Raw genomic sequence first — 26,118 nt, 5'->3', positions numbered from 1 at the left:
GAAATGGGTGTCTTTTGTTAAGCTCAAGGTGTCTTCATATCAACATTTCTAGCAGGATTTTACCCGAGATTTGGGGCATGGCCAAACGAGAATGCTGAGAAGGAAGGGGGGCATGTTGCATGCATAAACAAGGACACTAAAATATGGATATTTATGGTACGCCTGCTTGTCAGGAAAATGCAGGAAGGCGAAATCCTCTGATAACCCATTCTTTATGCATTTAATCGTCGACATTTTGCCTGTTCAGACTCTGAATTTACATTTGTTCAGGAAAACAAATGCTTAATGTGTTTCAATTAACAGGACCCTTCCATAACAAAATATGTTCATGTCAATAAAGGTCACAGATCAGAAAAAAATGCCTATAGCAATACTGCATTAAAGACCCCAATTGGTAGACCAGAACTCCCAACATCTGCTCCTGCTTTCATCGGTCAGTGGGGTGCTAGGGTTTGCGGTTCAACCAAATATACATTAAAAGTGCAGTAATGGTGGACTACAAGCAGTCTAATTATGAAACTAATGACATGTAATGCTCAAAAACATAATTTTTTCCTAATTTGCCATTGTACAGGTCAGGTATAACAGTAATACTTCCTTGCACTTCTTCCTACTGTGCTTGCCAAATAATTTCTATCATAATTATTTCCCCAGCTTGCACAAACTGCATCTCAATAGGGTTCCGCCATGATCACAAAAGCCATAAATAACATGTAAAATATTATCCTTAGAATCAGAGCTATTAGCTGTTTTTAAATAATGCTTAGTGATGTTATATGACTCTGAAAACTACAGTATTTAAAGAAAGAGTGTCTCTCCTACTTTACATAAAAGGGTATTAGAAGTCAGTTCAAAATTGCTATTCTAGAACATCTAACAAACATCTGATCTTTAGCCTTGCACCTATTGTGATGCTGATGACTTCTTATATACTTAAAATACACAAGAACCATGAATATTCTGTAAATTATGACCTTATAAACGGTGCTTAGTGAGGCCATCAGTCATAATTAACTGAAACCCTGTTGTAAAAAGAAGATCAGAAGTCACCTCAGAATTTCATGACCTGTATAAAATTTCCTCTGCCAATCGGCCATGTTGGCCAGTACATGGTGCACCGGCAGATGATGAAAATTGGCAAGACTTTATGTTGCCTCTCATACCCCCCTTACGTTCATTTAGCCAGTGGGCTGACTGGTAGAACAGTGTTGGGTTTGCCCCATGTATGGTGTAAACATGCAAATACGTGTTTAGATTCAGTTCAGGGTTCAACTAAATCTTGTGTGAAGGATACAGTATAGATATCGCGCATCCATAGGTTTTTATGCCAATAAGCCCATCTGTGGCAGCCCCATAACGTGGTCTTTACACCGACAAAAGAATGTAGTTGTATTCAGTTGCTTCCTTATTCTGTGTGTTACTTGCAAACAACTGCCACTAGCATGCTTATAATTGATATATTAGGAAAAGCTGCAAGAACAGACTCCAAGCCTCACCTATCAGCACTTGTATGTGGCTCTCTAACAACGCTATTTGTAGGCAATTTTATTACTATTTAATGTTTATTTATATTATGTTTGAATGCTCTCCAAGCTTGAAGAATGTGCTGGCAACTGTGAATCGTTTGAGCCCTACTGACAGACAAACATTACAAAAAGAAACATTATTAATACTATTATATTCCTGTAGGGTATAAATAAAAGGTATTTTGCAAACGCCATCGCACAGCAGCTTTTTGCTGTGCTCTATGGTTGTGGTATAAATATACTTGTCTTTTATACAAAAAGGCCCATTTATATATTTTGAGCACTAATCAACTATCCTCCTCCCCAGTTCCTTGAAGGATGATTTCTTGTGCCTGTCAAACACTTATTTACAGATGCATTTAAAGGATAAAAGAAGGGAAAAAAATCTATGTTCGTTTATGTAACAGGACTCTGGCGCTTTCACGCAGCAATTCTTGAGAGCTGTCGACGAAACTCAACATAAGGTGATTTTATCTCTTCAGATTTCAACAGATTTTAAAAGCAAATGAATACATACATATATAATGTGTGACTCATGTCAAATGTGACATTAACTTTCATTTTACAGCTTGTTTTTCCATCAGCTTGAAGAGTATGGTGTTGCTTATTTGGGATAGCAGCACCAAAACGTAGTGTGCTCTGGTTTGGAGACGGGTGGGGGAGATAGTCAGCTCAGCTAGGTCTATCACACAGAAAGAACTAAAGGAAGTTCTCACTATAGAAAATAACCTAACTCGTCCATGACCTACAGGCTGCTTAGTGGTTGTTGGCTATTGAAGACAACATTATGGACTAATTTATCACTGTTCAAATGACAGGAAAAAAAAAATTGTACAAGTCAAGAAGGGAGTTTAAGAGAGAACAAAAATGGCATGCTGGTAGAGACATTGGAGCTGGAAAATGTTATCTCCTGGGTTTCCAGATATAAATGTTCTGCCCCATGTACTTTCAAGGAAAGCAAAATGGAAGCAGCTTCAATTGATTGATTGTAGCTGTATTGGGCAGCCCTTGGATTCCCCCATATAGTCACTATGGGTCAAAGCTGACCTCTGAACCAGCTAAAATCCAAATGTGCAGTTATACCTAAGAATGCTTGCCTCACTGGTCAAGAACTATGGAGAGAAGTCCTCAACAGATATACAGTAATTCCAATCCAGGGTGGTAACTAGGAATGCACCGAATCCAGGATTCAGTTTGGTATTCGGCCTTCTTCAGCAGGATTCAGCCGAATCCTTCTGCCCAGCCGAACCGAATCCTAATTTGCATATGCAAATTAGGGGTGGGGAGGAAAATCATGTGACTTTTTGTCACAAAACAAGGAAGTACAAAATATTTCCCCTTCCCACCACTAATTTGCATATGGAAATTAGGATTCGGATCGGTATGCGGGTGAATCTTTCACAAAGGATTCGGCCGAATCCAAAACAGTGGATTTGGTGCATCCCTAGTGGTAAACCTACTAAAGTATATCTGAAAATCATATGTAATTGATATCTATGTATACATTATTACCACAAAGGTGGACATTATCTGACCAATTGGCCAATCAGTGACCCTACACAGTATAGCCAGCTTTCTATTGCAAACTGTGTTAGAATACTGTTGTCTAAGGGGCACTAAAAGTTGAGTTTAAGGTGAACTACCCCTGTAAGTTTCCTGCTAGAAAGTAAACAAAACAAAAGCACAAGGCCTTTGTGTTGTGGAGCTGCAATAACCATCACTTCATAAGAAATCCGTGAGACATAGAATATAAACAGATGAATGTCCCATAATAAACACACATTGGTATCCCCTCATTCTCTATCCATCTGTAACAGACTGGGTACGGTGGGCAGAAATATTTTAATACCCAGCAACAAGACCCATTCACAATCATCAAATCAAGCAAGCAACCCATCCTGAATGTCATCAGCGAATGCTAAAGGAATTTGCTGTATTTCAAATTTCTGTTCATAATGAACTCAATTTTAATCAAGAGCTCTTGATATATATATATATATAGATGAGCTAGAGCTGGGTGGGGAAGCACCTGATGGAATCAGTCTTACTATGGAAGGTGATTAGGATATACATACACATCTATCTGCCAAGAGCACTAAAGTGATCTTGCAATTTGTGTTATTAAAATGAGGAATAATATACTAATCTTATATATATATATTTATATATATACACACACACACTAAACAACAGGCCTGTTTATAGCTTTATTGTGCTTTAGGTACTACAGGAAAAGGTTATAAACTAGCCCCCAAAAAATACCAATACAAGCTTGTGGATATACAATCCCATTTTTGAAACAAGATTGTTTTCAAGTCACTACAGAGACAAAGCAAGTAAAGATATGTTTGATGTTTGATAGATGATACAAATGGAACTGGGGCTTCTTGGATATGCTCTGCAAAAGTTAATGAATTGTGTGGGGTACAAAAGGAAGTTAGACAAATTTATACAGAGTCACTTACCCTCATTATCCTTGGTTAGGAATGGGGTCTGAGTTTCCTTCGTATAGCTGACAGTTTCTCTGGGAGGGAAATCCACTTGAGAGACCTTGGACATGGCAAGTTTCATGGGACCTCGTCTGTTTGGGAAAAAGGGTATCATTAAAGTGCTAGCAGTATGCACAAAATGCAGAGGATAATGTAATAAATGGTATTTTCTAGTAACCCACAGCAACCAATCATTTATTGGGCAGATGCTTGAAAATAAACACAGTGGTTGCTTTCGATGACTAAATATTGACAAACCAAAGACTTTCTGTTACATTACCCCATCAAGCTGTACTGTGGCTCCATATGGAGAATGTATTTTGTTGTTTAGCATCATTTGGGTAAAATCTTTATTTTACTTTACGCAACATATGTTCTCGTAAGGCAGCAACAGATGCAGCATATATTATACACAGAGAATAAAGTAATAAACAGTTGAAATACCCCATATCGGAATCAGAGTGAAGCTGTAGAACAGACGGATCAGTATCCCAGTGCAGAGTCCTGATTGGTTGCCAGAGAACCATGTAGCATTAGCAGAAAAGGTCATATTGTTAGTTAAGCAAATACTCTCTAAATCATTAATCTATCCTGCAGACACAAAAGTTATATTGCTTTCAAATCACAATTAAAGGGTATCTGGTTAATTCACATTCATGCAATTAGTAAGCCATTTTAGAAAAATCACATATTTAACTAGAGAATGAATTTGATTTAGACATGCTTAGATTCTGCATTTTCTAAAATTAAACATTTCTCACAAGTTATACCACCAACAGAATTATCTTCAGATTTCTGGGCCACCACCCAAACCTAAACACCAGAAGTAATTGAAAAGAAGAAAGTGGTTCCAGTAGATTGGTTTAAGCCACAGGCTATAGTACGGTTATCTCCCATATGTTGCAGGAACTCTCCTCTTCTGTATTTAGGGGCAGATTTATTAAGGTTCGAATGGTAAATTCTAATTCTTGAATTTTTTTTTGATCAAAACTCAAAATTTCAAATTTTAAACCACCAACTCGAATTTGAATTCGATTGTGAGATTTATCACACCTAGACCATGGAAACAGTTCTAATTCAATACTTTGCCACATAAAGTGGCAGAGAATCTAATTTGCTTACTTTATGCCTAATTTAGATAAAATTAAAAAGAAGAAAGTGTTTCCAGTAGATTGGTTTATGCCACAGACTATAGTACAGTTATTTCCCATATGTTGCAGGAACTCGTTCCTATTCGATTGAAAGTTAGACATTCAAGTTTTTTTTTCATAAATAACATCCCATTCAAGTTGTGAGTACATTCAAATTTATTATAGTTAAAAAAAAATTCACATAACTTCAAAATTCGACGTTTGATAAATAATCCCCTTATTGACTACAATACAAGTGCACATTTCTGGGGTCTGCACTTTGAGAAATGTTGCTGTTTAGTGGTTTATTTGATCAGATCCCACTGTTGCAACTAAATACCTTAAGCAGATACATTTCCTTTGACTGGAATGTCATTGCTAACATTAACTTTTCAAAGGTTTGAAGCAAGTTCATTTTATAATTGTCTACAGATGCTCAACTGACAACAGCAGCCAAATGTCCTCACGCATGCATGAGTGCAGGGAAACGTGACATAAGGGCTAATGTGTTCTTTTCAGCTGTATTTACTGCATGCCAGTACTGGGAAGCAGTGAACTGTAACAAGGAGTGTGAAAACTACAAGTGTCAGCACTTTTGCATAATCATGGCCTTATTTTGAGATATCAATAATTTACCAGAGCAAAGGCCTTTCCCACTCAACAGCATATGGAGTATTCCCGGGAATGAACACTTTAGGAATCTTACAAAATACCTTAACATACAGAAGGAGAAATGAGCACTGCTTTCAGTTGGAACATGACAACAAGCCTAATATCCAGTTATGGCTGTTGGAAACCTGGTCACAAAAATTTACTCATGACATGTTTATAAAAGATATAAAACTAAAACTAGAAAATGTAGTTCTTGGCACCGTGAAGGACAAGATAATTGTACTGAAAGGTCTTTATTGGGTACAGAACTATGTTTCAGTGGCAAAGGGCTCATGCATCAGAGGTGAAGGAATTCTATGTCTAGGAAAGATGAATTTGGGACAGGGATAAACATTAGTCCACGTGCGATTTCCCTGGGGATAAGGTGATACAGAGGCCACACAGAATATTATAAGGATCACAGAGAATATTTACAGAAGCATAAGGGCTTTATGTTGTATATGTTGCAGGTATTTTTGCAGGCAAAGTTAGCTTGCCAGCAATACAGTTATTTCAGCAGGGAAAGCTGAATTACCAGATCATACATATAAAAAGAGCTTTTTTCAAGAAGTAGCTCATATATCAATAATGATATTCTCAGCTTTGGAGAAATTCCAATGCAAAGAAATGCTTTTAAATTCACTTTGAACCCTGTTACAGCTTTGATAGCAGCCAATATATTTGCACTTCCAGGAAATGACTGCCAGGTAAAAGGCAAAATCATTCAGAGAGCTCTAAACTATTTTATGACATTTTTGCATTTTAATGATTTTTGGTTGTGAAAGTCAGAAGTGTCTCATTCCAGGCAAATATTCAGCAGTATACCAAAGAATTAAGGTGCTACGGGAATGTATTTGCCTGTTTCCGATGCAATCCCGAGCCCTCTACAACATGAGACCTTAAGCAGGGCTTGTATGTGTTTGTGTGAGTGATCAGTATCTTGTAACATTGCCCACAGCAGAAAACATGTGCAGGAAATGGTGATATTGGTACAGGAAAAGGGAGAACACATCAGCTCCTTGCCAAGGAAGTAATCTGCATTTCCACTGGGATGTGGAACTGATAGGGTCTCCAAGATGTGACATTGTTGTAATTATAGGTTAAGCACAGCCTTAGGCATTCTGAGACCTACCATACGTCTATTACAGAATTGAACAGAAAAAACTAAACCCAGATGCTCAAAATGTATGGTGGTGATAGTTTCTCAGTAAAAGTTGAGCCCTCTGCCTGGAACACCTATACATTCATAGATTCCTGTATACAGTCATTAATGGTGGCCATACACAGGGATCTCTCCCTGATATGCCCACAGTGAAGTGGGCGATATCGGGCTGATCTGATTGTAGGCCCCAGGGCTCATCGATCATTAGAATGGAGTCCAAACGAGCGGTCGGATCCTAGGACTGCATCGACGAAAAGATGCAGCGGATTTTTTTACTCTGCCTGATCGACATCTGGCCAACTTTCAGCCAGATATCGATCGGGAGAGCCGGTCGGAGGGCTCTACACACATGCCAATAAGCTGTCGACTTGGTCTGTAGCCAGCTTTTATCGGCCTGTGTATGGGGGCCTTTAGAATATAATTGAATGTTGCATTGTCCAACATGATGTGCTGTAGTTGGGCAGCATAGACTAATGTTACCAGAATAGGAAAAAAAAAAAAAAAAAAAGGATTTGCATGTCTTCGCCCATAATGCCTTATGTGAGAGATAAACTCTCATTTTTGGTATAAAGGCAGTACTATGTGTGTAGCATGAGGCATGTTAATACCTTCTCACCCGAACCAGGCTGGTTTTTCTGCTTTGATACTATAAGTGTTTAACACTTGCTGTATGTGATAGGTTCACCAATAAAATATTTTAACTGCTCCTGACTGGCACTAAGCAACCACACTAGCTTGATGCTGGACTATATACAGAGTCATAGACTGATCACAACCTGCAAATCAGTCTGCATAGTCTGGCCATTCAGTAAATTATGCACCAAGCAGTGATACAGCAAATAAATGCAATTCTACAGCTGAATGGTAATTTAAACTTACTTTTTAGAGACAATTAATGCTTAACTCTAAATGGTTAGTGGATGCTGGTTCTGCAAGGTGATTAAAGGATACACATATCTTTGTGACCACATGGAAACAAGCATTTGTTTGAGCTGCAAATGATTGAACATAAGTAAAACTGACAAGAGCAAGTTTATCCAAGTAAAGAAATAAAAGATATATGCTTTACTTTGAGGTAACTGCAGTCCTGGCACTGTAAAAGAAGCACATGCAGCAGGTTAATGTGTATCACGAGAGATTGTTGTTAAAGGCACACATACTACTCCACTGATGTGTTAACAGTTTGCATTAGAAGTCTTAAAACTTTCCATAAGCTGCCAACATCCATTTCCTATTGGAAAGTACTTTTTGTGATGAATGAAGGGACATTATGCAACTTAACAGTTACCCAGTCACACTGCCAAAGGATACTGTCTTTGTAGTTTAGGAATCTCATAGAAACTCTGTGGAACACAAATTATTGCAGTAAGTACGTCAAATAGCCAAATAATTAAATTGGTGTAAAATCCAGGCCGATAAAAGCTACACAAAGTAGGCCAAGTCATTCTGCTTGTCATCAAGTACTTTCATAGCATGTGCATTACTTGAATCAGCAACTGGGGGAGAAAGGAAGAAATGTCAGCTTCCAGCTTGGAAATCGTTATTACTTTAATGCAAACATCTAAACACATTAGTGGACGGTGCTTTGAAAAGAAAGCTAAAAGCTAAAGCAATTATACTAATTATTACACTGAAGGATTCAACATGGCATCATCAAGTCAAAATATATTAAATTACAAAATATGAATGAAAAAAATAAAATATCCAGATACTGTAGGTTTGTTATATCACTGTTGGCAAATAGACAGGAAGGATCCTGTGTTTCATATAAATTAGCCATTTTTTTAAATTTATATTACATTTTAAGTCCATGCAAGAAGCGTGATTTGTGTACAGTTATTTGCTACTCTCAGAGAATCTCTTCCAGGTATTGCAAGTCTGTAAAACTTGTCCCTTGACACCCAATGTGAAGAGAATAAGATGGCCACACACACAGTGGAATTATTGGCCAAGTTGGGCAATCTGTCGGTGTTGGATGAGACCTCAACCAACCTTTCTGAATGACTGATAATTGATCTGATTCGTTTTATTATCTGATCTGAGGAGTTTGTTGCCGGATATTCCCACTGGGGGAGTGAATGGCCAAATGAAATGCTAGCTTTAAGTTATGGATATGGCCATGGAAATTACATTGGACAACAGCCTGTGTGTGGCCAGCTTTGTCAGAGGAAAACTCAAAAGTGAAGATAATTAAAAAAGAATAGATGTTCCCAGCCTGTCCAACACTTATTACATATTAATAATATAAGTTTGTATACTATAGCAATATTACACTGGGGGTTGACTACTTTTTGTTCCAGTGATCAAAACCCCATGTCACTTTTCCTTTACCTCAATGTTATGCAATGAAGTTCGGCCTTCAACCATAATTATTACCCAAAGAGGCATAATTTTGCCAAGGAATAATCTACTGTGCTTCCCCTTGATGTCAATGTGAAAAACATGCAGTATGTAGCAGAGGGGCTCTGAACAAAACTTTATGATCCTTTAAGGTTAATGCCACACAAGTTACTTTGACCCATGTCGGCAGGGAAAAGTGCCTCTGTCAGTAGCTGAAAAAAAGCAGTGAATAGGACAGTGGATGCTTTCTGGCTAAATGCAGAAGCAATCAAAGCACCCAATTATGACAGTAAGCGTAAGGCAACAAGACATGTATCAGACTTATCTGCATACAGGGCAAATACCGCAAAAGGGTGCATGCATGGCATCCATAGCAGATAGATATTACACTTCTCTAGTGATCTTTAGCTTGAAATAAACGTACTGAAAATGTATCTGTAAAGCTGGCCATAGACTCAAAGATCCGCTCGTTTGGCGACATCGCCAAACAAACGGATCTTTCCCCGATATGCCACTAACTGCACGGCTATATCGGGGGTAATTAGAACATTCGGCCGTATGGCCGAACGATCGAATGACGATGCGCCAAGGGGCTCCGACGGGTCGGTCGGTTAAAAATCAAACCTTCCCGATCGATATCGTGGCCAGATATCGTTTGGGAAAACCCGTCGGAAGCCCCCATACACGGGCAGATAAGCTGTCAAATCGTTCCAAACGACCGATATCGGCAGCTTTATCTGCCCGTGTATGGCCACCTTTAATGTATTAGTCTTAATAAAACTACAAAACTAGTCTCAAAGATGACACCTAGCAAAATCCAGATTTCTTTACCTTTATTGAAAAACTTTTTTTGATAACCTGATACATTCAGTTATCCTGGCCTATATTTGTATATTCAAAATGAAATATCACTCTGTAAACAATTGCAATTTCAGGGCACCTTCATCCTGCACCACTTCATTAATAATTCTATATTTCACACGGTTTGCTTAAGTCAAAAATCTACCATCCAAATGAATGCAGTGCCAAATGTTTTCTATTCCTTAGATTGCAGCCCTCGTAGAACAAGCCACACAGGAACTGAAAGGCTCAGCTACAAATGAATATCGTTAACCATTTAAATGATAGTAATAATGGCAAGGCAACACTTTGGTGGCACTGGATTGTGTTTTTACTACTAGCAATTGCATGGCAGCATTTAAAATTTAACATACAACAAGGAAATTGCAGTACAACACAACAATTCCAATATTTTAACATCTAACCAGTGTACACACAGGTCAGCCAAATATCTATCTGTTCTTATATGCTTCCAGTAGAAAGCAAATTTCCAGTCAGCATGATGGGAAATGATAAATAATTAGCATGAACAAATTAAGAGAGTAAGACACTATATCTGCCCCATCATTTCTTTCCGGTGACTGATGAAAGATCTATATTAGCATATGCAAACTTGACCTATAGTAAATGCAACTAAATAGACATATGATCTTCCTGTGCATGGACCACAACTACACATGTGGCTTTTTGGGAACATTGTTTAAGATACAACAAATTCTTAAAGGGGTGGTTCACCTTTATGTTAACATTTAGTTATAGAATGGCTAATTCAACTGACCTTCATTTTTTCTTTATCAATTTTCAATAATTTGCCTCTCAAATGGGGGCCACTAACCTATTCTAAATACAAATATTCTGTAAGGCCACAGATTTATTGCTGTTGCTAGTTTTGCTTTTTTCATTAGTCATCTTTCTATTCAGGCCCTCTCCTATTCATATTCCAGCCTCTCATTAGGAGGTTGCTAAGGTAATTTTAACGCTAGCACCAGATAAAACTGCAAACTGTAGAGCTGAAATTGCAAACCGGAGAGAGAACCTGAATAATAAATTAAATAACTCAGAAACCACTAACTATAAGAAATGAAAACCAATTACAAACGGTCTCAAAATATCACCTCTACATCAGGTATACCCAACCTTTTGAACCCGTGAGCAACATTCAGAAGTAAAAGAAGTTCGAGAGCAACACTATCATGTGGATTGTCAACCTACATTAAGGCTCTGTTTGGTAGTGCACCTGGTTTTTATGCAACCAAAATCTGCCTCCTGCTTTGAGACCACTGGGAGCAACATCCAAGGGGTTGGAGAGCAACATGTTGCTCACAAGCTACTTGTTGGGGATCACTGCTCTACATCATAGGACAAGTTAAAGTTGAGCAACTCCTTTAACATCTTACGGATGCTTCTGAGATGCCATGTGTGTTCTACCAGAACAATGTTGCAGTGCAAGACCGAATGCATCCATGAGTAAACTTTTTATTTATTAGACCAGCGCTGTCCAACTGGAGGAATACAAGCCAGAAGTAGCCTACAATACGGTCCAGAGTTTCATAGTCTTCTTTGAATAACTCATAATTTTAACATAACCTAGCCCCTAAATAGCTGCACCACTAATGCTGGGCAGAACTGTTTTAGACGAGTGATCTGTAATCTGTGGCCCTCCAGTTGTTACAGAACAACATCCTACAGGTGTCCCAAAAAGATAAGCAACTGTTTGAGGGGGACTATAAAGAATTGTGTTCTATCAAGGTGTCTTTTATTGCACCCTACCCTTTCTGTGCAATACCGTGTGAAACAGGTAAGAGACTGATAAAGGTTTTGTTTGCAAACATGTCACATACCTTGCACCGCCTGTACCGTCTCCAGAATCCTGGCTTCCAGCCTCACTTGGGGTGCTCACGGATTTAGAGGAAGGAGATGTTGGAGGAGGGACTAAATAGTGAAACAGACACGTATCCTCTGTTACTATTCGCAGGGGTTGGACCGCTTAGGATGTTTCCAAAGCAATTTAAAGTGAAGGGTAGCAAGAACAGAAGATAGGGATAACAAAACCAAAAGGATGGCAAACCAAAACATATGTGGATGGAGATGAAAGATGAGAAAAAGAAAAGAAAGGGAAGAGAGAATTACCAATCACATGCTGGATTATTCATGCAGTTGCATTGGCATATAACATGGAGACTCACAAGGAAGAGGAATGGAAAGTGATGGGATAGTCTGGAGATCATTCCTTTTTATGACAAAGATGCATTGAGATAAAATCATTTCATTTTCATAAATTGTCAGGATTTGTTTTTTTCCATACAGGTAAAACTACATAAAGTCAGGTTGGCAACTATCACTACAGTCACTTGCGCATGTTACAAAATACAAGCAAACATCAGATTGGTATCTATGGGCAACATCACAGGTGATAATTATCTCTAATATTAGTAAACATGCCCCAATTTTCTCTAAGAAAGTTGATGAAAAGTTTATAAGACGTGTGTTATAGTCTGAAAATGTGGACATTTATATTTCCCTTCTGAATTGGGCACCACTGTCACCACAGTCAACTGCTGAAGATGTCAATGTTTTATAGCACCTACTCTTTAAAGCTCCAATAGATGTGTAGGTGTGTATATATTTGCCATGGTGGTTATGACATTTATTTAGTGTGTTTGTATGCTGAGAACCTCTTTAAACATCAATAATCAAAGAAGACTTTCAGATTTGCTCCTCATTATTGATCCACTCTGTACATGTTCTCAGTGATTGCAAAGGGCCAAAACAAGAAGTGGTTTCACTCATGCAGCGCTCAAAATGTTAACAAAAAAGTGTATTGTTAAATAGACTGAGTAGAAGCAAAATTACCAGGAATTACATTTGTAATCCTGATTTCCCCTTTGAAAGCCAAGTGCTGCTTGTATCAATAAGATGTTCCAAGTTCTCCTACAGCTGCTGACATGTTACATCGGATTTACAAAAACCATTCACATTTAAATCCCTTTCCCACTCCTCCTCTTTTTAAGCTTGTAATTTGAACAAGAGCAAATGCCTAGTGCAAACATAATGAGGCATGAGAAGATTAGGTCTGTCCCCACCATGGGCTCCAACATAAAGGCTGAAGGACCCTAATTGCAAGTGATTCTTTGCAGTTAAACAGGTGACAGTGGTTGAGCTCTGGCCCAATGCCTTGGCTATAGAAGGCAGTCTTTTATCTTGCCTAAAGGATGCGTGTAGGGATCATTCACATTATGCAGAAAAGATGGCCCACATGTTGTGTTTCAGGTATCAGCACAGCCTGTATATTCCTGACTGTGATGCATCTCCCCCATGACTTAACACCACAAATGTAGAATTACCAACACATATTCATTAAGAACTACAGACATTAATAGGCTAATTTAATAGAAGTTACAACGTTTCCACCTGGTCTAGCAACCCACAGCACCAATCGGATGTTTGCTTTCAAACTATGAATGCAATGAAACAATAAAATTAGTTCGAATCATATGCAAAACATTTGTTTGAATCTGGATCAAATCTGTATTCTAATAAGGGAAAAATTTATAAAGCGCATTAAATGTGAACAAAAATTAGTTGAGTTTAGTCATCCAGAGCCAGTAATCAGAATCCTCCAAAAACTGCTAAGCTTCAGTCAAATTCCAAAACCTGAATTTGTTGCATCCCTATTTCTAACAGATAATGGGAAAATGCTACCTGCTGAGGGTTACAAAATCTGGTGCAAACTTTGAGACTTAGAACATTAACCAAAGCATTCAGAGTTCTATTAATACACATTGCAGGAAAACTTGATTCTTATTCTGAGATCAGCTAAATCCCATTAGTTTAAACCATTTCAAAGACACCATGTATTTTTTTTGAAGTATTGGACAATTTCAGCGTATATTTGTTACGTTGCGCTGCCCATAGAAAATTATAATTTTGTCTACCTCAGGGGTGGCGGATCACATTAAATCATGAATATTTTGATTCAGAAGTTCTTTATAAACAGGCTGGAATGATCACAATATGTTTATAAATAGCTGGAATTGAACAATATGAAGAAATAAGAATATCAGAACGCTATATAGATGCACAACAGGTCTGTGTGCAAACCTACATCAACATTGGGTATGAAGAGCTAGAATAACTTTTAAATCTATGCATTAAATAATGGCAGATAATAATGTGGCACCAAATGAAAATATTTGTAATCATAACAATATCTTAGTTTTAATGGATTCCTCCAAAGACTCTAGAGAATCAGGGCTATTTGGTCCCTTCCAGTTATTCCATTGTTTAAGAGAACAGGCTCGGCTGACTTGTGAATATAGGTCATCTCAAGAGGAGATAGATTAGCAGTGGGGTGAATAGGAGTTTTGCTGGACCCCAGCACCAGACATAGAAAAACTCTAAGCATTGCCCATTGCCCATTGCCTTTTAATCCCTTGATTAGACTACAAGGGGGATGAGTGGTGGCCACCTGCAGGGCTCACTTCAGGCTGTGTGTCCATTCACTTGCCTGAGACTTCTTGCCCACAGCAGCTCACAAACCAATTACTACACATTCTAAGGGAAGCACCTGGCAAATAGTATCTAAGCACAACTCAGCACTACACAAAGGGTATGTAATAAAGATTTGTGCCAGCTTATATACAATACATAAATATAATAAATCATTAACTGGAATCAAAAGAGAAACATGTACAACTAAGCAATAGTTTTCACTATTTGCTTCCTTTAGGCACTATTCAGCTCTCAAATATTGGCCAGAATCACGGGCAATCACAAAAAGCATGTCCCCCTGGCACCTCACTTAACATGCCAATGATAAAACATACAAAAATATAGACGGGAGTATAACTTGCAATATAGCAGGGAGAAAAGGGATCCATCAGTGTAATGTTAAATTAAATGGTACAATGTTTGCCCAGGTCCAGTAACCCAAAACACTGAATCGGATGTTTGTTTTTGAACACTAAATGCTATGTGTTGACTGGTTGTTATTGGTGATTAGAGCAGTAGCAAACTTGTTACATTTTACTACATAACTCCCTATAACCCTATACATACATACAACTGGAAGGCAATATACCAAACATTTCCCTTTTCCTGGCTATTAGTACGCTATTAATTTTACCTTACTTCTCTTTAAAGTGTTGGGATACACAACTACCTGCTCAAAAAAGGACTATCAAATAGGGAGGTACCAAATTGATAACTTTTTTTTAATTTAACTGAATGTTAAAAAATTGCCTAATCCTGAACATAACCAACTCATATTTTGCATATTTAATATTGTACAATATCTAAAAAATGTTGCCTTCTTCAATTGCCTCGTTCTTCAGATAAACATGCTGTTGTGTAACAGTGGGGGGACGATTCAACCTGAAACAGGGCTATAGGAAACACTGTCTGTAACATAGCAGATAAACTTTGTAAATTCGTTTTTACAAAGATAAACAGGATTGATTTCCATTTATGGCTCTCTAAAGAACTATAGAAAACCTCTCTCATGTAAAATAGGACATTGGCTGCTAAGAAATAATTTATATGCAAGCGCTGGGTGAGCAGATTTGTTTATTTATTCTGTAAAAAGCTCACCCTGGGTTAAACATAACGGTTGTAATGACATCACTATAAGTATCAGTATAACCCTCATGTGCTGACTGTCTTCACAGTATCTGGAGTTATTTAGCTATTGCGGAAACTGCATCTTATCTTTAAAGGCTGGGTGCCACAGAGGTCACCTTAAAGGCCTCCTGGCTCTTTAGAATAACAGGCAAAAGAGTCTTCAGCCTTATAAACTTGTAAGCCATATGAAAGCATGGTGACTTGCCTGCATCCTACACAAGCAGTGGCAATAGAAGCAAGCATACATGCATGAGGGGTATTCCAACATGCACTTCAGATCCTTACCCATAGGGGGCTCTGCAGTAATCCCCATGCTCTGCAGCAATGCTTCAGCTTCTCGTCTTTTTTTATCCAAGTCTGACTCTTCCTGTGCGGGTACAGCATCCTTTTTCTGATCTGTCTGCAAATAAAATAAATAACACATTTCCAGCACACCTGACAACTGGAAAACAATATACACTGTGCCTACATAACAAGGCTATTTCTGGGAATAGCAACAGTGAAAGAGTAAAAATGAAAATCCCCTGCTGGACAGAAATGATATTTTAATACAATAAAATATGTATAAAAAAATATTATGATTTTACTTTTAAGGTTAAGTTATAAATTAGTCATAACCCTCTACCTCTATAATAGCTCAAACACAATTTTTAACATGAAGAATGTAAAGCAGAAAGTAGCTGGGCAGTATATAAACAAAGACAGACATTTGGCGACCTCTGCTGTCAGCAGTTCATTATTGCAATAGTCAGGAAATCAGCAATCATTATAACAATGTTATTGATAGTAATTTTCTTTGTATAAATTCATTTATTTTTATAAAAAAAACTAACATATTAAAACACTGCTGTTTGACACACATAAGAGACCCCAGTGTGATTAAGACGAATGGGGCTGATTTATGAACATAGGTTATAAATTGCACAAGTGCAGCTGTCAATACCAACCAAACTGCAGTAGAAATTCCAAAGCAAAGACCCAATTGGTTGCTATTGCCAACTGTGATTGTGCAATTAGCGCCTACATTCTTAAAGGGGATCTATCGCGAAAATGAAAATTGAATATAAGCTTCAGCATACTGAAATAAGAAACTAAATACAATCAATTAAAATTCTGTGCTGTTTCTGAAATAATCAAGTTCATTTTCGCTATTCCTTTCTCAGCACCTGTTTCTCTTCATTCTGTCTTCATGCAGGAGTTTAATTGATTGTTTTTAGGACGTTTCTTATTTCAATATGATGAATGTTATATTAAAATTACAATATTATATTGAACCATTACAAAACTATTTCCTCACTCTTCAGCAACTGATATGAGGGCTACAACCTGCCTATGGTATCAGACGTGGCACAGGTCAACATTATGCCATAAAACTGGTTTCTCACTTTAGACACTGACTGAAACAGCATTATGTAATTTGACTTTATTACTGGTCTTTGACCACTAGGTGTTTCTTTTATTAATATAATTGTGACAGCTGTGAGGGTAGAACCCAATACACCGCCATCTTTGGTGCACAAAATAGTTATTACAAGCACATTGCTGCCCCCTGGTGGACGCCATCTTCATTCAAGCACCAAAGAAATCCCTTATATGTTACAGCAAACTTTTAAAAACATAAGAGCATCTCTTTCATCAATAGTATAATGCACACAATCATACATTTATAAAGCTGTGCAATATTTTCAACTTGTTTTCCCCTTCAAGGCCTCACATGCTTGTCACATGTTATTTTTCATACTCCACATATCGAACACATCAAAGAGTTAGGGATGCATGCCATTGCATTATTTTCTCTTATGTAAATATTTGCATTGAGCATGGACTAAGTTATAAGCACACCCTTTATGTCTGAGTTTATTTTAGAAATGATAGGTGCTCTTTATGTTTTCATATCCAATGATTTCAAATGGACAGGTCTCCTCAGTTCCACAGTATAACCGGCTCATGTTGTTTTAATACTGTACTTGCATATCTTCCAAGACCAATAGCTTTTGAAAAATCCCAGTAACTCCCAGTGTTGTCTGTCATTTAGGATGTATAGAAGAGACCTTTGAAAAGGTGTATATTTGGGCCACAGACACAAACATTTTGAGCATTTTCAGGCTGAAAATTACCTGTGAACATTTAAACGACAAGTGGTACATGGGGGCATGGCTGAAATATGCAAGTAGAAGAATATTACATGCCCTTGGCTTAATTACTCTGCACCTCTGTCTCGCCTACTGTCTCGCCACTTCAAACAGACCTAAGAATTAACAACCAACACGAAAAAAGCAGTTTCAGCCCATCTATAGTAGGTTTGTTACTATTAAGAGAAGATGACTTGCACATCACACACCAGAATATAAAATAATAAACAACTTACTTCTTTCTTTTTCTTTTCTTCTTCCTTTCTCTTTTTCTCCTCCCTAATCTGAGCCAAGCGCTGCTTCTTGCGCTCCAATTCTGCCTTCAGCTCACTTTTGTCAGACATGATAGTAGCCCTGGAAGAAAAATAAATGGGGAGTAGTTTATGTTCCTTTACATGAAAATACTTCAGAATAGAAATGCTTTACTTTTTTTTAAAGGGAAACTATCACAAAAATAAAAATTTAACATAAGTTTCAGCATACTGAAATAAGAAAATTTCTAGATACAATCAATTTAAAAATTCTGTGCCGTTTCTGAAATAATCAAGTTTATCTTCACTATTCCTCTCTTAGCATCTGTTTCTCCTCATTCTGTCTTCATTCAGGAGTTGGGTGTCAGATGAAGGATCCAATATATCTTATAGGGGGGCTCATTTTACCTAGATGATGTATTAGAGCTCATTCTATTAAAATCACCAGAAATCCTGTCTCTCTACATGCAGAATTTATGTACAAGGCAGTTATTTTGTTAGATTTTGATTGCACTGGAATCAGTTATATGAGTGAGCTCTAATACATCTGCTAGGAAAGGGAGCCCCCTATAAGATATAGTGGATCATTCATCTGACACCCAAGAGCTGCATAAAGACAGAATGTAGAGAAACAGATGCTGAGAGTGGAATAGTGAACTTGATTATTTCAGAAACAATGCAGAATTTTTAATTGATTATATTTAGAAAGTTTCTTCAGTTCTTCAGTATGAGGAAGTTTATATTGAATTATAATTTTTCCGATAGTTCCCCTTTAAAATGTGCAAAGTTAAGTAAATAAGTTTTGTTTTGGGGACAGAAATGTTACTCACTGGCACTAACTCTTAAATAGAACTGAATCGCCATTTAGGGAATTTGGGACCCTAGCAACCAGACTGTCAAAACAGCAAACTGGAGAGATGCTGAATAAGAAGCTAAGTAACGCAAAAACACAAATAATAAAAAATTAAAACCAGTTGCAAACTGTGTCAGAATATCATACTCTGCATCATACTAAAAGTTTAAATGCAGGGGGGTATTTCCGAAAACTTATTTGAAATGAAGCCGCTTGTATGAGTGATGAAACATTTAAAAAAAACTTGGAAAGTCCAGTTATTTTAGACATATTTGTACTATGCCCTAGAGCACTACTCTAGCTAGGAGCAAGCAGATATATTGCGTAAGAGTTTTCTCATAATGTGTATCATACAGCCCCTTGATAAATCAAAATATTCAATAGATTATTATTTGACCTGGTGCATATGACTTTAAAGGGGTGGTTCACTTTCAATTAACTTTTAGTATGTTATAGAATGGCCAGTTCTAAGCAACTTTTCAATTGGTCTTTATGACATTTTTCTAATAGTTTTTTTTTTAATATTTGCCATTTTCTTCTGACTTTTTGCAACTTTCAAATAAGGGTCACTGAGCCCATCTAAAAAATAAATGCTCTGTAATGCTACAAATGTATTGATATGGTTACTTTTACTACCGATCTTTCTATTCAGACCCTCTCCTATTCATATTCCAGTCTCTTATTCAAATCAGCGCATGATTGCTAGGATAACTTGGATCGTAGCAACAAGATTGCTGAAACTGCAAAATGGAGAGTTGCTGAATGCCAAGCTAAACAAAAAACACAAATAATAAAAAACTATTGCAAATTGTTTCAGAATACCATTCTCTACATTATGCTAAAAGTTATCTCAAAGGTGAACAAGCCCTTTAATATTTTTGGTTGTTTGAAGTTCTTTTTTAAGGTTAACAAGCATTTAAGAATGCCAAGAAAAAACAAAGGGATATCGAGAGTATGTATTAACGACAACTGAGTCATTCTAGAGGAGACAGTTGTTATCTACAATCTAATTCAAAGTCCAGTCAGTAGAAATTCACTTGTTAGTTTCAACCTCAAATTCAAGTGCTATATGACAGGGAACCCTTTTCAGAAAACATCTTGCAATTAAGAGCAGAGCCAAATACTTTTTAATGTATAACAGATTCTACAAAGAGAAAACGAGGGTGTCCTTTCAGTTGCCCAACTATTTCCTACAACAGATCAAAGTATCTGCCAGAGACACAATATTGTTCTGTTAAAGCTCTATATCAGCATCAAAGATGCTGGCATTTTATGGTTTATGATAAAGGCCTCTTGCAGGCAGACATATCGGAAGGCGAATCTTCAAAAGGAAGCCTCCCTGGACCCAGACTATAATTAGAGACGGAAGTGCCAGCCCTATATGAAAAACAGGAAAATATTAAAGGACATAATTAAAGTAAGAGCTGCTGAGTTTCACAACTATACCATAATATCCAATTTTCTACATAATAAATGTAAATAGAAATTCTAATTTAAGGAGGCTTAAATAGGATGTACAACCAAATTGCAATTCTAAGCAATATTCCAGTAAACATTAATTTTATATTTTCAGTAGTCTTTAAGTTATTTGTGAGTATACAACTGCTACTAAAAGCAGTGTCTGTCTGTCCATTTATATTCTTAACCCAGGTTATTAAAGGGGTCGTTCACCTTCCAAACACTTTTTTCAGTTGAGTTGTTTCCAGATTGTTCACCATAAACAAAGACTTTTTCAATTGTTTTCCATCTTTTATTTTTGTCAGTCTGGCAGCTAAGTGATCCAGGGGCATTCTGAAATGTTACAATTTGCTACATTTAGTTGATACAATAAGTTGATACATTTCTCAGCAGTGTCTGTGGAATATTAGCATGTATCAACTAAATGTATCAATATAGAACAGTTAAAGGGTCTGCGACCCCCCCCCCCCTTCAGAGGGTGAAAAATGAAGCTGGACACTTCCATATTAGAAAAGCAGTAACAAATAAAAAATACAGTAGAAAGCAATTAGAAAAAGTCTTTATTTCTGGTGATCAATCTGACCAATGGAACTGAAAAAGTGTTTGAAGGTGAACTACCCCTTTAACAGATATTTGAAGAAGCATGCAAGACTGACTTCTGCCCCAGTGTTTCAAGATACAGAACCAACAATGCAGAAAGGGTTAGAAAGTAGAGATGCACCGAATCCACTATTTTGGATTTGGCTAAACCCACGAATCCTTCGCAAAAGATTCGGCCGAATACCATATTGAATCCTAGTGGGAAGGGGAAAACATTTTTTACTTCCTGAAAAAGGCCGAATCCTGGATTCAGTGCATCCCTATCAGAAAGACACTGCTTTCAGTTGCTATTACAGTTGCTTTAACGCCATTGAAAAGGTTGATGAATTCACATTGGACAGAGGCAAAGAACTGCATATTCTTTGATAAAATTCTTTTAGATAAAAATGCATTTTTGAGTTTACATTCACTTATATTTAAAAGTCTATGAGAAGTCACAGTAGTATTCAGCAGGATGAATGCTTGTATACAGGTAACAGAACTCCGAGGTGACTTCTGTCTTTTCAGTAGGGGGTAAATTATCCTTTATGATTTATAAGTATTAATACATGCTTTAATATTAGTTATATGGTATTTAAATGTATGATGCACTTGCACATCTATTCAACTCTTCAATTACTTCTGTATAATATACATCTCTCAGCTCCTACCCATCAGAAAAAGTAAATTTTATCAGTATGCTTTTCTATGCCACATATTTAATCAGTGTCCATGTTCTGGGACACTTGCTCGGTATCTACATGCTTGAGCCAATGCACAGTTGCCTACACAGAGACAGAGACTGAGCCTCAGGAACAGAAGGACACACAGTGGATTGTGACAGTTTGTGAACCCTTTACCGTTAAAAAGTCCTAAAAGCACATGAAGAAAACCTAATTAAACAAATGAAACAAAAAATATTATTTTTGCTTTGACAAAGATAAAATGTCATGACATTTTCCTTTAGAATTATCTGGTATAGTTCAGAATTCATTGTTCAATCAATGATAGCAAGACATCCAGGCCCAGGTGCAGCAAAACAGGCCCAAACCAGAACACTCCCAAATCATGTTTCACAGATGGGATAAGGTTCTTATGCTGGAATGCAGTGTTTTTCTTTCTCCAAATTTAATGCTCATTTAAGCCAAAAAGATATATTTTGGTTTCATCCCTCCATAAAACATCCTTCCAATATCCTGGTTTGTCTACATGATCTTTAGCAAATTGTAGCAATATTTTGGGGGAGAGCAGTTTCTGTCTTCTTTATTTTTTCATTACATACATGAACAAATATAATACTTTTTGTTTCATTTGTTTAACTATGTTTTCTTTAGCTACTTTTAAGACTTCCTTGAACGCAAGATGATGTTTTAGCTAACAGTCTTATAAAAATATAGAAAATGTTAAAGGGATCACAAACCAAGCACCATTGTAGTGGGTGTGCTTCTTGCCAGAAATGTGATGGTTTCCCTCATCCCTTTCTATTCTCTGCCGCCCTGATGGCTCAGACTATTGATATAATGTAAGACAAGGAAGTTGATTAAAAGACCTGTCTTTGCTGGGGATCTAAGGCTTATACAACATTGATTAAAAAGCAACAACCAGAAGTTAGGCAAATGCTGCTTTCAATAGCAATAGTTTTTACAAATAATTCTAAAAGCACTGAAATGTTTTAATAAATATATATATTGGAAAGTTGCTAAGAATTATGCTTATTTTTTTTTTACGGAAATTTGTATTTTGGGGTTGACTTGCCTTTTAAGTGGGGCAGCTATATAAAATAGAAATGTCAAAAAACTATAATATGTAGCTGCCAAGGTGGGCTGAGTTGCCTCCCCCTATATGCTCACCTGATACGTCTGTATGGATCTGTTCACCAGACTGCTGCTGAACACTTTGGAAAGAACTTACTTTCAGATTACAGCTTTGAATGTCTGACTATGAGGTCCCCAAAGTCCTTACTAGTTAAAATTAATCCAAGAACTAGAAGAGCTACATGGTGCGCTCACATACGAATAAATGAATCCAATATGTCTCACTAGCTCCCTAAAAATTAAACACAGCTGCTGTCCCTGTAGTTAAAATATACTATATCTTTTAGGTAGAGGCAGTACCAAAGATCTGTCTTCCTCCACAGAATAACAGTATAAGAAGCTGTGTGCACATACCTGTATAGCAAACTAGCAAAACCCAGGGTCTGACAAGAAAACAACAATTTTCCAAAACCTGGAGAACTCCCAATAAAGTAGTTCACTGTATCCACCAGTCACATAATTTTCACAGTCACATAATTTTCAGTTTAAGGGGCAGCCCTTCACATTAGATTACAGTTTTCCTGCCCAGGAAGCATAACTGCAAGGCAATGCAGGACACCTTCCCTCTGGTCTGCCCTAAGGTGATAAAAGAACCAAACGGACTGCCATTGTATGAAAAAGTTGCAACTGACAAAAGATAAGCACTGTAACTGTTCTCCTGTGAAGCATTATTGCATTGCTAATGCATATGCCGTGACCCAGCAGCACCTGACTTAAAGTGGGGAAGAGTTTTCAGCATCATCTTACTGTACTATGTGCTCGTACAAGAAATCCACTATTAGAATCCATTCTCAGTCAAAAGACTGGCATTATAAAACATGAGCTCGTAAATACACATCAACACTGGCCAAATTGTTGCCTTCATTGTTCTTCTTGCAGCTAGCTTTAAAAAGTTTATAACTAATTGGTTGCTATAGGTAACTGCCCATGGGCAAATTTGGCCAGTGTTGATAAATGAGCCCCAGATCCCTACTCACAGTTTACTCATTTAGATTTAACAGACACGTATAGTCGATTACACAGAAATGCTGGCCACACATTGGTCACGTTTTCCCCATATCTGCCCAATTGTCCATACGCAGATGAAAAAATTACACCACCACAACAAACCAATAGATTAATTAATCTCTTTGAAGGGGGGGGGGCAACCCATTTGCCTTAAAGTAGGGAAGTACAAGCACAGAATATTATATGGGCTGGTCTGAACTGGACTGAACAAAGTTTTGCGCATGTGGCCATCCTTCAAGGAAGATAAAGGAGAGTATGTGTGTGTGTGTGTGTGAGAGATACTGTAACTGATAATCAGGATTCAAACCAATGCATGTTGTGATTGTCATGCAACTAGGGCTCATATCTTAACACAGAGATAATCTGTTTCAGTGCAGAACAAACAAGAAGATCAGAGATTATGGCTGGCAACATACCTTGGCAGCCAAGCCAAACAAGCCTCTCTCTGTCTTTATCTCTCATGTGATGAGTGAAAATGCGCCTACAGAGACTCGTCGGCACAGAGAGCATAGAAGCCATCCATGTATAATGGCATTTTTAAACCTGCTCTATACATATCTGGCCAATTAGTTAGTTATCAATCAGTGAGGCATGAAGGAGGCTCCTGACTGGCCTGCCTACTGATACATGCCAGGTTTAAAAATCCCACTGGACGAGGAGCACATCTGCACAATGATGCAGTTCTCATCTGACAGGTCCCCATAGGTCCCAATGAATGATTTGATTGTTGGCCCTAGGGCCAACAGTATGTGGGTGGCCAGACAAGCCACAGAGTCAGTGGTATGTGGGTAGCCAAATATGGCAGTGTATGGCCACCTTTCTCCCAGGTACGATTATTACAGCAGACTAACTAAAGCTAAAACCCCACTTGCTGCTAAGGGTATCTGCATATGGGCAAACCTGATTACATGGTATCTGTCACCCATCAAAAAACCAATGCATTCTGCCTGCATTCAAATACACTGTAACATAGCATAATAGCAGTGCCAGTATCACAAAAAGTAATTTTAGCACAGAAGAAGCCAACTGATTGTTTACAACGTGTGGGCTTTATTTAACAATAAGTATAAGTCCTCACTCTTGTGCCATATGGAATTGTACCAGGCAGACTAAATAGTTGGCAAATGCTCAGCCATTACATGCCATTAAGGCAAAAGGCAGTCCGCGGCATGCATATAAATTGCTAATTAGTATATAGAATGAAGAGTTTGCTAGTGTATAGAAGTAAGTTTGCTGGTGCCCTTGGGGACTTTTAAGAGCTATGGCACAAATGCAGGGTACAGTAGTCTCAACATCTGGGGGCCCAATGGTATGGCTGTCCCTTTTTTTAAAAAAAAAAAAAAAAAAATACACAGGCTTTCCTATCAATAATATTGGCATTAAGTAACATCTCTAGCAGCCAAGTAGAAACCATAACTTCAGGTTGCCTCACATATCTGCCAGAGATCTCCACCTATGGATGAAATTGTCTCCCATCACACACTGAAAGCCTAAGACATGACAATCAGCTTCCTGCTCCATCTGCAGTGGTACCATCCATGCCATGTCAGCACCCACCTGAGCAGCTAGAGGCCTGGAATGGTAAACCTAACCTATAATATAACTCCAGTCTCGCTGAGCATGACGGGAAGTATAGTCCTTGACAGATGGTTAAGCATTGACAAGTCAAATCTATTATAAAAACATATTAAACACCATAAGCAGGCCCTTCCCGTGTACCCACATCACCCCTCCCTGAGCTATTGTATCCCTCCGCCCCAGCAGAGGACCAGGAGATCACAATGACAGACAGGGGGTGTCCCTGGCTGCTGTGTCACGCTCCTAGCCCTTTTTTATTCTCCTTTGCTTTGCACCGTCAGTAGCCAGCTCCACCAACCTTTAAAGCGTTTCCCCTCCAGTGGGTCCAAGTCTTCTTTTTTTTTTAACGCCCAGTGCTCTTTCCCGAACCCCGCCCGCTGCCGGACACATACAGTGGGAGATGATTTGATCTCCGGTGACGTCACTCTTACGGGACGCGCGGCATCGTTGTCACGTGGTACATATATGACAACTACAAACGGAAGTTCATTCAGCGCAGCCGCTTATTTTTATTACAGCTCTCTGTTGTGATTAGGCAGGCGCTGTAGGAAATGCTGCTTTACTGAGGTGTGTGCTGAGATTTGGTAACACTTTCAGAATCAGTATAGGGGCCCCTAGTTATGTGTATTATGATATGTGGGGGTGACAGTGTGCAGGGCCCTTTGGTATGTGTATTATACGTAGGCTG

General features: G+C 37.9%; 1 protein-coding gene across 6 annotated transcripts in view; it reads right to left on the bottom strand.

Annotated features, from left to right (window-relative positions):
* The window catches only part of dync1i2.S (dynein, cytoplasmic 1, intermediate chain 2 S homeolog), a 44,113-nt gene extending 18,228 nt beyond the window's left edge, over window positions 1–25,885 (bottom strand). The window contains exons 1-7 of one of the 6 annotated variants that reach the window (XM_041577728.1): window positions 25,729–25,885; window positions 18,126–18,243; window positions 16,043–16,157; window positions 11,980–12,124; window positions 8,028–8,051; window positions 4,460–4,519; window positions 3,992–4,107 (exon numbers count right to left, since the gene is read on the bottom strand). In XM_041577728.1, the coding sequence (XP_041433662.1) occupies window positions 3,992–4,107; window positions 4,460–4,519; window positions 8,028–8,051; window positions 11,980–12,124; window positions 16,043–16,157; window positions 18,126–18,233 (568 nt within the window). In that variant the 5' untranslated portion in view covers window positions 18,234–18,243; window positions 25,729–25,885. 6 annotated transcript variants of the gene reach the window in all.
* Between the last annotated feature and the right edge of the window lie 233 nt (window positions 25,886–26,118).

The sequence above is a fragment of the Xenopus laevis genome, chromosome 9_10S, assembly GCF_017654675.1.
Source record: "Xenopus laevis strain J_2021 chromosome 9_10S, Xenopus_laevis_v10.1, whole genome shotgun sequence".
NCBI lineage: Eukaryota > Metazoa > Chordata > Amphibia > Anura > Pipidae > Xenopus > Xenopus laevis.
The sequence above is the reverse complement of the archived record's forward strand: the minus strand, read 5'-3'. Positions and strand labels throughout refer to the sequence as shown.